This window comes from Schistocerca cancellata, chromosome 1 (assembly GCF_023864275.1).
Source record: "Schistocerca cancellata isolate TAMUIC-IGC-003103 chromosome 1, iqSchCanc2.1, whole genome shotgun sequence".
Taxonomy (NCBI): Eukaryota; Metazoa; Arthropoda; class Insecta; order Orthoptera; family Acrididae; genus Schistocerca; species Schistocerca cancellata.
In genome coordinates this window covers 938915154-938927855 of record NC_064626.1, presented here as the reverse complement: position 1 = coordinate 938927855, position 12702 = coordinate 938915154, and the positions used below count along the sequence as shown (strand labels likewise).

General features: G+C 38.7%; 1 protein-coding gene across 2 annotated transcripts in view; it reads right to left on the bottom strand.

The window, feature by feature from the left end:
• LOC126162696 (uncharacterized) overlaps positions 1–12702 on the bottom strand; it is a 173419-nt gene that overhangs the window by 53126 nt on the left and 107591 nt on the right. For both annotated transcript variants that reach the window (XM_049919353.1, XM_049919359.1), the window contains exon 4: positions 4814–4938. In XM_049919353.1, coding sequence (XP_049775310.1) covers positions 4814–4938 — 125 coding nt within the window. The remainder of the gene's footprint in view (positions 1–4813; positions 4939–12702) is intronic.

Below are 12702 nucleotides of genomic sequence, written 5' to 3'. Positions count from 1 at the left end.
AGAATACCAGCAAACCCTATATGCTTGACTTAAATGACTGTGCCATTAGGATTCTTCCCACAACACCAGCTTCTCTGAACTGTCCAGTTGGCAACACTCCTTTTAAAATATCCTCCATTTCCAGAATCCCCCTCCCCAGCCTCAACCTTCAGTAGTTCCTGTTCTTCATTACCTATAACCCATGCCACTCAAACTCCATCCATACATACATGAAGTGAGAGTGTAAGACAGGCACATTTAAAGAACTTACATAAAGCTTTCGGACATAGCCTTCATCAGTAATACACACACACACACACACACACACACACACACACACACACACACACACACACACACAATGAAGGGCTAGTAGTGAATGTGTGGGGGGAGAGAGGCGAATGCTGTGGAAAAGAGTGGGGAAAGCCAACAGATGCATTGGCAGATGGCTGCACATAAACAGGGTGGAAGATGAGTGGGGAGGAGATGATAAGACAGACAGGGTGGAAATTGTTGGATGGAGGGTATGGGGACAGTATGCTGCCATAGGTTCAGGCCAGGATAATTATGGTACCAGAGAATGTGTTTTAAGGGTAATTCCCATCGGAGCAGTTCAGGAAAGCTGGTGGTGGAGGGCAAGATCCAGATGGCTCAGGTAATGAAGCAGCCATTGAAATCAGGTGTGTGATGTTCAGCTGCATGTTGTGGCACAGGGTGCTCAACTTTGCTCTTTGTCACACTACTTTGTGGCTGGTTCTTGAGGGATGTCTGAGGATTGGAGTTGTGAGGGGGAAATAGCACAGGAGATCTGTTTCCAGACTCAGTCTGGGAGTTAGTACCAGACTGTGAAAGGGAGTTTGGTCACAGCAGATACACCATCCCTGGGTTGGCAGGTTCTATGGGCAGCATTTTTGGAGTGAAAGAGACGACAGCTGTCGAAATGCAGGTGCTGTTGGTGGTTGGTTGGATTTAATGTGGACAGAGGTCCAGATGGAGCCAAGGAAGGTGGCACACTGTCGAGGAGGACCACATGAAGCAGATGGGAGAGAAGGTATTGAGGTTGCGAAGGAACAAATAGAGGGTATCTTGGCTCTTAGTCTAGATCATGAAGATATCATCAGTGAACCTGAACCAGATTAGGGGTCTGTTGTTTTGAGAGGCTAGGAAGGTCTCCTATACTTGGCTCATAAAAATGTCTGTATAGAATGATGCCATGTGGGTCTCATGGCAGTACCACAGATTTGTTTATATGCTATCCCTTCAAATGAAAAGTAGTTTTTTATCCTAAAGTTAGTAACGTCTGTGGGGAATGAGGTACCGGGCTGGCAGTATGAAGGACATTGGGAAAGGTAGTGTTCAATAGTGGTAAGACCATGGGCAGGAGGGATGTTGTATAGGGAGGTGGTATCAACAGTGATGAGTAGGAATCCATGAGGTAAAGGGGTAGGGATGGTAGGGAGTCAGTGAAGGAAGTGGTTGATGTCCTTGAAATGGGAGGCTAGATTACAGGCAACTGGTTGGATGTGTGTGTCAACGAGGGCTGAAATTCTTTCAGTGGGGGGCATAATAACCAGCCACAATGGCACATCTAGGATTGTTGGAGTTGTGGATTTTGGGGAGCATGTAAAAGGTGGGTGTGCAGTATTCATAGGGGTGAGGCAGGAAAGATTCAGGTGAGGTTCTGGGAAGGACCTAAGTCTTTAAACAGGGATCAGAGTTTGTTGTACTTCTGGGATGGGATCATTTTGATATGGGTTTATAGATGGAGGAGTCATAATTGGTGAAGGCCTTCTGCAGTTCATGACAACAAAGGTGGAGCCTTTGTCTGCAAGTAGAATGATTAAGTCAAGATTTGTTTTGAGGTTGTGTATGGCTGTTCTTTCTTCTACTGAAAGCTTGATATTCTGAGGAAGGGCCCTGGGGATGGATGGTGAGGCTAAGTTGGAGGTACAGAATTCCTGGAAGGTGACCAGCAGGTGGTTAGATGGGAGGGGCTAGCCCAGCATGGTTGAATTTGGGTGTAGGGCTAAAGGTGAATCCTTTGAATAAGCCAAACTTCTGTGAAGCTGAGGGTTTTGGCAGAAGGGTTAACAACAGTGTTAAGGGAATGTTTGGGCTCTGGATTTGATGGAGAGTTGGTTGGGAGTTTTGGAGATGTGGCAAGTTGGGAAGGTCAGCTACGCAGGGTTTAGCTGCTACAAGGGGTCAACAAGGAGGAACACTAGGTATGATAGGGGCTGGGTTGTGGTGCCCTAGGGAGGTAGTAGGATATCAGCAAGTTTGATGACTTACCGAGCTAGTGGCTTGAATGCTCCTCCAGGTGCTGGAGAGCAAGGGATACAATTTCAGAGATGTGATGTATAGAGTAGGGATTGCAGAGTACCAGTATCTTTTAGAGGGAGAAGAGGTGGTTCTGGGATGCCTGTGCCATGGAGATGTTTTTGCAGTACCGGGTTTGTGAAGTCCAGGGACTGGTGGAATCTGGAAGGTTGAAGTGCATTGTGATAGGAGGCGTGGGATCCAGAAATTTTTAAAGTTAGGCTGTTTGGAGGGATTCCATAGTTTAGGCAACATTTGAGAAACAGTATGTGGGACTAGGTTTTAGCCAGGGAAAGAGGTATTTTTTCTGAACTGGTGCAGAAAGATGAAGCAAGTGTCCATTGTAGCAGGAATGGCGTCAAGTAAATAGAATGATGCAGCACTGGGCAAAATAGGTGTTAATGGTTAAGAGAGGAGCTGTATAAGTGCACAGACACGCAAAAACATGTGCAGATATGCAACAATACGCACACATTCATGAAACCATGTAAAAATACACACAGATATGTCAAAAACGTGCAGAAATGTGGGTGAAAAGGAACGATGAGGTCGAGGATTGGAAGTTCATGCAGCATGGACAGGTGTGGTAAACAAAATGCTCAAGTACATCAGGACGATGGATGAAGTTGGATCAATAGAAAACACACAACTATCGGAGGGAAAAAATTTGGACCATTAGACACTGCAACAACAATCTACATAGTCACAAAGTCTGTGTTGTGCGCAGACAAACTTTGATACAGTGTAGCTCAGAAGTAGAAGTGGTTTTGGAAGGTGGTGAATAAACACAGAAAAGGAGACAAAGAATGGGCACAGAGAAGAGTAGCAAAGGAAAATGTCACAGGGTTGTAGGATGGAAGAAACCCATTTGACAAAGATCAACGAATGGAAACTCGAGGTAGGAACATCAACAATGTAGGGAAAGCCAGATTGCTACTTACCATAAAGAAGACACATCAAGTTGCAGACAGGCAGAATTGAAACAGTTATTAACATTTTTTATTTCAACTGAATTAAATTATTTGTTTTAGAATGTATAAATCAGAAGCTGCTGTAAGCTGCTATCAAATGATGAAGCTACACATTAAATACAGTAAAATGCAACATGAAGGATGAAATACAAGTGAAAGAGAAAAAAATTGGGGAAAATGAGAGGAAAATAAGAAACTGATAAAACAAACAAAATACAGAAAGTGAGTTTATGAAATTAGTAAGTATCAAAGCAGTCTTAATTTCTTTTTAAATCACTGTTAGTGAACATACTGATGATATTTTACAATTTTATTAAAATTGCAGTTGATGGCAAAGAGAGAGGGAAAGATGTTTATAGTAGAACAAATTTCTTACATTGCTAATGCACCAACAAAATTCAGTTATTAGGTTAACAAACATCTGGGAAGTTAAAATATTTTCATGAATATTTACTGAAAGGATACACAGCTAGCAATGTATGTAAGGTATATTAAGAAAGCTGAAACATTTTGCAGGATCACCACCACACATGTAACAAACAGCACTGCCAAAAAAAAAGGGTTTTTTGATATGAAACATCTGTCATATTTACTGGGAAATTTTATCCATGCACTTTGGACTGTTTAAACTCAGTGACAACACTTTCATGTAAGGCAGTATGGTAAAGGTAATATGGTAAAGGAGCCCGCATACTTTTACACCATACAGCTACAGTGAATGCAAGCAAGTATGTGGCAGAGAATACAGAATCCATGTGGCAGCAGCACTGAAAGTGGAGAGGTTCCAACACAGTGAAATTCAGTTGTTGCTTCTATTTTGACTGGACACACACACACACACACACACACACACACACACACACACACACACACACACACACACACACAGAGACAGAGACAGAGACAGAGACAGAGAGCTGTGGGTTAGTAGTCTCTTTGTTGAGCCTGTCTGCAACTTAATTTCTTCACTATATGGCAAGTAGCAATCTATCCTTTCCTTAATAGTGTCATTTCATTGTAGATTTTCCATTGTTTGTCTATCTCAGGAAAATTTATGAGTTTTGATGATGACTAAAGCAACTTAGTTTTCTGCAAGGAAGTTTTTAGTGTGCATTCACTGCACTAGATTAATAGCAACTTCAAGCACCAGGTAAGTTAAAATCCACACATAATTGAACATTGTATTCATGTTCAAGTTTTCACAAAATGATTAAAATTTTTCACACAGTTCCTTAAATACTTCTGTTATATCCTAATCTACAACAAACATTTTATGAAGAATGTTAGTTAAACTAGTTTTCCTTTGAAAACAACAGCTTTAGAAGAAAAATCTGATATTTGATCAGTTCCAACTAGCAGTAGTTTTCAGCACAAATACAATAAACTAAATATCTACAAGAGAACTGCCCAAATTGCTGCATACTGTGTAATTCCTCATTCTCATTCAGCTTAACATTTTGAATAAACTTTTCACCAAGTTTCACTTTACAGCAGAGAATGTGTTGCACTGCGGTGCCTTGAAACGTTACTGTTGCGGAAAATACCTTCCTTTCCATTTTCTTCAGATAGATATTCCATTCACAAGCTGATTCCACTCCACAAGGTGAATACTGAGGAAGAGTTACAACTGATAATTCATCGCCAACAATTGTTAAAGAGTTGTTACAATCTGAAAGAGAGAAACTTTAGTTAGAAGAAAGATAAGCCAATTGGTTCTTCCTGGATTTTTGGCATATGGACACAAAAAATGAGCATTAAAAACAGAAAATAATAGCACAAGAAAAGCAGATTTGCAAGGTTAGCTGATCATTAAAGTAAAATATGTATGAGAATGCCAATTCAGCACAAAAATCTCTAGTCTAATGCTGTAGATTGGAGTCAATATACCATAATAATAATGATGATGCACTACAGTTTTCTTAATGCACCTAGAAGGGAAAACAGCTCCACAAGTTCACTGCTACCAATTTATTAGGACATAAAACTAATTCTATTAAAAAGTGGTATTGAAATGGGGAAAATCTTGGCAAAATATAAAGCCTTGGATGATAAGAAATTTCATTATTTGAAGGCATGTCAATAGCACTATGTTATGCCTTTGCAACAAAATAGGAGTCACAACTTAACAATTTATTTCACTATCTGCACCTTTTTTCCATCAGTTCCGAACATTTTTATCAATGAACAAGGATCTGAGAAGTATGAGCTAATATCCTTTAGGGAACAGCACAATGCACCAAATCTCAAGTATCTTTGTCTGCAGTGTGTACTTAGTTATTACCCTGGATCCCATTGCCTGACATACTATATAATTTTTTTTATTATGGCTCTGAAACAATTTATCTGTAATTAGCTCAGTTTATCACTGGGTATATAGTAATTATGGCACTGAAGCAATCAAAGCAGACTGCCAAAGCCATTCCTACATGATAGCTGTTTGCCTAAATCTTGAAAGATGACAATTGTGAGAATGTTACATTGGTGGGCAAATAGTAATGTGTACAGTTTCAATGTGAGGGAAAGGGATGACCAACAAAAGAAACAGGACAGGTTTTCTAATAAATTTGCCATGCAGTGTCCTGGGCATACAGTGTCCTGCTGAAAAAGCAAAATGCTTTCCTGTTGAAGAAACAGCAATAGCACAGGGATAACAGCCTTTGCAATGGAATAGGCAATGATTACTTTAACCTGCAAAATCAAATGTAACTGGTTGTAAGTGATGATGAGATGGGACGTGTTTGTCGTGGATGAATGTGCTCTGGAATAGGCAGCTCACCAGGTCTGCACCAAACATGTACATCGATCACTCTCAGACAGAGAAAAAATCTACTCTAAACACTGAAAACAGAGCACCTCTAGACAACTCTTTCATGATGCTAGAGTAGCAATGCTTGGCAAAGACATGCTGTCACAAGTGCTACATGTGACAGAATTTCACTGCTCGATGATGATCAGTCAGCCACTGCTATTTGCACAGTTTGTCAATCTTGACATGAGTCTGTAGTATGTGGACAGCCAGAACCCAGGCTACAGGTGTGGGAATGTTCCACAAATCACAAATGAATCCATTAACACATCCATGCAGCTTCCTGCAGGCTCACAAACCTGTTCAAATAGCTGAAGCTGTTCAACTGGAGTACATACTCAGTAGTGGGGGCTACAGTAGTAACTGGTAGTGGAAGGATGTATGGGACAGGCCTTGCATCCAGATCTATTGCAGGGATATGAGTCATGAGGCAAGGTGTTAGGAGCAGAAGGGAGTGGGAATGGACAAAAATGCTGGATAGGTTTGTTGGCTGGTGGGATACCATACTAGTAGTGGCAATAATATTCCTCATTTCAGTGCATGATAAGAGGTAGTCTAAAGCCTGGTGGCAAATGTGTTTCAGTTTCTCTCAACCTGGTGGTACTGAGTCACAAGAGGAGTGTTCCTTTATAGTAAGTGACTGGAGAGAAAACACAGGAGATCTGTTTCAGGACTAAGTTTGGAATGTAATTTCAGTCTAAGGCCTGTCCTGCAATCCACTCACTACCATCTACTACAGCTCTATCACAGGCAGCTCCTACTCTATCAATGGCAGGGCTACATGTGAAAGCAGCCGTGTGATCTACAAACCAAGTTGCAACCAGTGTGCTGTTGTTGATGTGGGACATCATGTGGACATATCTGTCCACATGAATGACCACCACCAGACTGTGGCAGAGAGACAGCTGGACCTCTCAGTTGCTGAACACACTGCCCAACATGACATGGTTTACTTCAATGACTGCTTCACAGTCTGCACCATGTGACTGCCTCCTACCAGCACCAGCTTTTCTGAACTGAAGAGGACCCCAGCAGATTGTTGATCACATCTGACAGTCAGTCTGGCCTGAGGGGACAGAGCCAGTGGCCGCACACACAAGAGTGTGCATGCGTGCGCACATTTTTTTTATTTCAAAAGAACTTTTTGCCTAAAGCTTAAATGTTTAGCAGTCTTTTTCATTGCACATTTGTGGTGTGTAGCAATCCATCTTTTTCATATTGTTACTACATCCTGGAAATACTGCTGCATAGTAGAAGAGTACTTTCATTTGTACCAAAAACATATGTAAGTGCTACCAATCAAGATCTAAAGTGTTTTATTGTTTGTAACTGTTCCCACACAACTATGACAGGACAAGTTAATGTCCACAATCCATGTCTATGGAGAGTAATAATTCAGCTTCCTTACATCTCATATCCAATTATTTAGGATTCATCATAGATAATATTAGCTGAAACAATTTTACAATTATAGGTTAGTTAATGAAATATTGTTATGTAAAATACGAAGCTACATAGTTGGAATAGCAAATCACTTAGTAAAAGAAGAACACAATTATATTTCTAGAAAAACTTATTTTCAAATTATTTAAGAACGTAAGTTGCTATACTTTTAATCCTGAACTTTCATGTGTTCCGTATTATGAAAACTGTTGCTAATTGACATTTTGTAAGTTAACTTCTCACAGCTGGGGTTCAAATTCATGCAGAACTTTTTGAAAGATATTATATTCGCCACTGACAGTAGAAATTATTTTCATTACTATTCTGCTACAAAAGACTGTACTTCAGCACATGTGAAACTTTAAAAATCCTCCTACATAAACACATCATATCTTGAGCCTTCCAACAATATAAACAGTCTACAAGAACAGTGGTTGTTTGGGATTTGTTTAATGGCAGCAACATTTTTAAGAAGTTCAGTACAGTGGGTGTACATGTTGGATAGTTTTTCAAAATATTTGACATGTTCTGAGGAACAATATTTCGTACTATACCACTTGATAATGGGCTTGAGACCAAAACTTCAATAGTGAAAATAATTAATTTCTACAGTTAATGACTAATACATCTTTAAAAAAAAATCAAGTTCTTTGAATGCATGGAACTATTATATTTATTTTATTCCCTCAAACACTAAAATCCATTTTTGGCTGATGCAGTGCACTTTTTTCATGGGTGGCTTATGTATTTCTTTGTGTAAGTACTGTGTGTTGTGAATAGCTATAGATTTTTCTGTTTAACCCTTTCAGGCCTGGTGGTCACAACTGTGTACATAAAGTTTGTTCACTAATATTTCACTGACAATAAATGTCACATGCATCCAAACCCACTGTGCACATTTGTGTATGTTTCTTTTAGCCATGCTCCAGCAGCTGCTGCTCTCTTGTGAGCAGTCTGTGAACCACATAGTAAAATATACTCTCTGATGTTCTCTCTGTGGGAAGCCATTACTCGACATTATTGCTATAATAGTCATATTGTAGGTTTTGTTTATGAATGTTTTGTGTGGTTTCCTTCTTTTGGAAACATTATACATTCTTTCAGTGGAATTTTCAGCAATTTCATTCAATTCATATTTGTGTTATGTACCAGGTAAGATTAATGTACATATTTGTGCACAACAGGTCCTTAATGGTGTAAAATAAGAAAAATAACCTGAAATTTGTATCAGCTATATTTGCATGGCTATGGTAGTTATGTGTGGTAATTTTTCCATTAATTTCAGTACCAGCAGCAAGGAGGAGAATAAGTGACTTGTACATATGATTTTATTTTATATTGCTGGCTTCTGACTTACAAATATGGATAAGGAATGTCTTTCTGTGGAGAAAGACTGGGACTTTATTATGGACATAATTGAAAATGGTGGCGTTTCTGACTTTATTCTGAGTGGAGATGAGGAAGACAGTGTACCACTTATTGAAAAGCAAGATCCACAAATAGTAAAACGTGTTGGAGCAAATAAAGTGGGCGTGAATGATGTGTCTAGAGACACCATATCTGAAGATGATGGAGAAGTTGTGGATGCTGAAATGAACTATTTATGCAATGAAAACAACCCAGAATTGAATAACCTGTGTGATCACATAATGGGGACACCTAAAGAATCCATAAAATAGAAACGAAAGCCTCTAAGTACCATGGCAGAAAGATACAAAGCTCCAAATTTTGAAGAATCTCTCGTGTTCTCCAATGCAATACTTCAAATGATATATAGCCTACCAAATGACTTGTTCACTAGCATGGCAGCACATACTTATATTTATGCATTACAATGAGGCAAATCCTCATTCAAGCAGACAACTCCTCAAGCACAAGAGATGCTATTTGGTTTGCATATATTGACTGGCACCTTGAAATTTCCCAGATTATGAATGTATTGGCATACAAGCTTTAAGGTAAATGTGTTTTGGGAAAACATGTCACGAGACAGATTTTTAGAATTATGAACAAATTTACACTTGGTGAACAATCTGGAAAAGCCACCTAAAAATAAAGATAAATTTTACAAAGTCGGGCCAATTTACTCAGCCATTCGAAAACGCTGCAGTGAACTTCCTATAGAAGAGAATGTATGTGTCAGTGAAGGAATTATTCCTTTTACTGGGAAGTTTTCTGCAAAGCAGTATGTCAAAGGGAAACCAAGTCCATGGGGAATCAAAGTCTTCATGTGAAAGAGTGGAACACTGCATGATTTCTTTTTGTATCAAGGTGCTACAACTGAACTAAATACCACATACTGTAAAAAATTTGGATTAGTTCCTGCTGTTGGTTTAGAATTTTCTGTTCCACTCTCAAAAGGTAGGCTAAAGGTCATAAATTACACTTTGACAACTTCTTTTCACCGTATCATCTGTTTCAAGTTCTGAAATCTCGAGGCATCAAAGCAGCATGTACTGTCTGTCAAAACAGATTTGGAAAGAACTTGCCTTTTTCAGATGATAAAACAATAATGAAACAAACCAGAGGTTACTGAGAAGAAATCACTGGTTAGACTATTGTCCAGTTGTATTTGTTCAAACTTTGCTGGTAAAGGCTCAGTGGATGAAGTTGAGTGTTGGGACAAAAAACACCACAAATATGTGGAAGTAGAAAGACCTGAAATATTGAGAAGATATAATTATGCAATGGATGGTGTGGAACTATTTGATCAATTGATAAGCTACTACAGAGTTTTCATCCGATCTCGAAAATGGCCTTTCCGTATGATTTTTCATGCTGTTGACTCTGCCATCGCGCAAAGTTGGTTGGCACACAGACAAGATGCAGACAACCTGTCTATCCCAAAGAAGAAGCAAATGGACCTTCTTTCCTTTTGTATCAGGGTAGCAGATGGATTGATACTGTGCCAGAAGAAAGTGACTGAAAAGAAGATGTCTGATGAAGGACTGGTTTCCGACATGAGAGGTATACCAAGAAAAAGAGGAGAATTATGACCAGCTACAGAGATACAGTTTGATTCCATTGACCATTTGCCTTTGCATGATGTACGAGCTCCAAAATGTACAGGGCGCCCTAGAATTCAGTGCAGAAAATGTAAAGTTCGTTTATGTCTCCAAAAGGACAGAAATTTTTTTTTTGCAGTTTCATACAAAACCTTAAAATCAGTGGTGTGACCATTGTTGTTTAAATAAGAACTGTAATTTGAAATTATTTTTATTATTTCTTCTGTTTTAAAGTGAAATAAAGAGTGGTATACTTGATCCATAGTGTTAACCTCCGTAATGTATGACATGAAGCTCGAGACCTGATGAACACAATTGTGTACATTAAATATCTAGAAAACTGGGGATCATATGAAAGTTTTTCTTAGAAAAATGTTGTCAGGAGACTCACCTGAATGTAAAAATGATGTCATTTTTTTAATAAGTGAATAAAAAATCAAGTCTGAAAGGGTTAACACAAAATTCTGGATGCAACTTCAGAAAACAATTTCAATTCCTCGGTGAGTAAGTCCTGTGATTATTCTCATGGCTCGTCCTGAGGAACTATAAGTTGATATTCCATGAAACACTATACCTTCTATTAATATGCTATGCACAAGTGTAGAGAGGGTATGTAACAGTGTTAATACTAGAAGATTTTTAAGGCATTCTTAGACCTTAAGCAGGCTTCTCCCACCTTAACATTTCATCCAGCCCTTTTCGAAAGAAATTTACAAAGGGATGGAACAACTCTTAGAACTAATCAGAGGCAATATCAGTTTGGATTCTGGAGAAACAAAGGAACACACTGAGAAATGTTGATCCTATAACACACATTGAAGAAAGGTAAATCCACATTATGGCATCCGTAGCAGTGCGTATACGCGGACAAGGAAAAAATTCCCATATTTTTCTGTTAAAAATACACTTTCTCCCATGTGAAATGTGAAAAAACACTCTTTCCATGTTAAGTGACAGTATATTTTATCTCAGAACTGTAAGGCTTATCTATCCTTTGAATAGTAATGGTTTTCTACATGGGTGTAGAATTTCCCAGCACTTTAGAAACTGAAAATCAGGGGAAAACAAGTGGTGGAAAGATCTTTGATGTGCAACAACCTGTGCACTGCACATTTTTGTATTACAAAAGTATAAATTGAAATTCCACCAAACACTGCATGTTACTTTCCAAAGCATTGAAATAGAGATTGCAATCTACTTTTGTAAGCCAGTCATAGCTCATGTCAAGTGATCTCACCAGCTGATGACAGCAGATATTCAGAGCATAGGACACATGATGTAGACAGTCAATAGCAACATCACTGTTGAGTAGTGCAAACACACAAACAGCAAAAGTTAATGGTATAAATTAATATACATAGTGTTGCTACAAGGAGAGGAAAGCAAAGCTTTCGCATATATTGGTCTAAGGTTTAGGTTTTGTAAGATTAATAAGCTGCAAGAGAAGCTAAGCTTTCGCATATAATGCTGATCTTTTTTGCACATGTTACACTTTAAGATGTATCTCACAAATGTGCAAGGAAAATTTTTAATAACATATAAATGTCTCATCTTTTGGGCTTGAAAATCATAAATGGCTCGTCATCAAAGAGTTGATTTTTAAATGAGAGCCACGTGTTCTGTGATTTAAGATATTCACTGTACATTCTTGCGCATAGTTCAACTTGTGTAAAAGGAAATTTACTTTGAAAGTAACTCTTTTCAAACCACCATTCACAATATTTTCCCATGACCTGTTACAAATATGTTTGTTTCAGCAGTCACCAGACAACAGGTGCCATCTTGCTTGCGCAGCTATGACGACGTAGGAAGCCCATATGTTTGTACATGTAAAACATTAAAAGATCTTACATTATGTCATAAAAGAAACAATACATCAGACATACTCCAAGAGCATCAGAATTTCATGAGCAATACCAAAATGTGGACAGTTACAGTGTACACTTAAAGTGCACATTTGTATGTCCAGATTCCCAATGAAGTAGGCCTCGCCCTAACATCAAGCTTTTCAGTGTGTTTTTCGGGATGTAAATTTTCTTGGAATACCAATACTGTATTATTTCATGTTTGGTTCTTCATTATGGGATAATGCCCTACATGCTAGAAGATGAAAACGTGCACTTGAAATGCAGCAAACAGTTGAAACTAGCAAATTGTGTGGAATTAAACACTGTTTCAA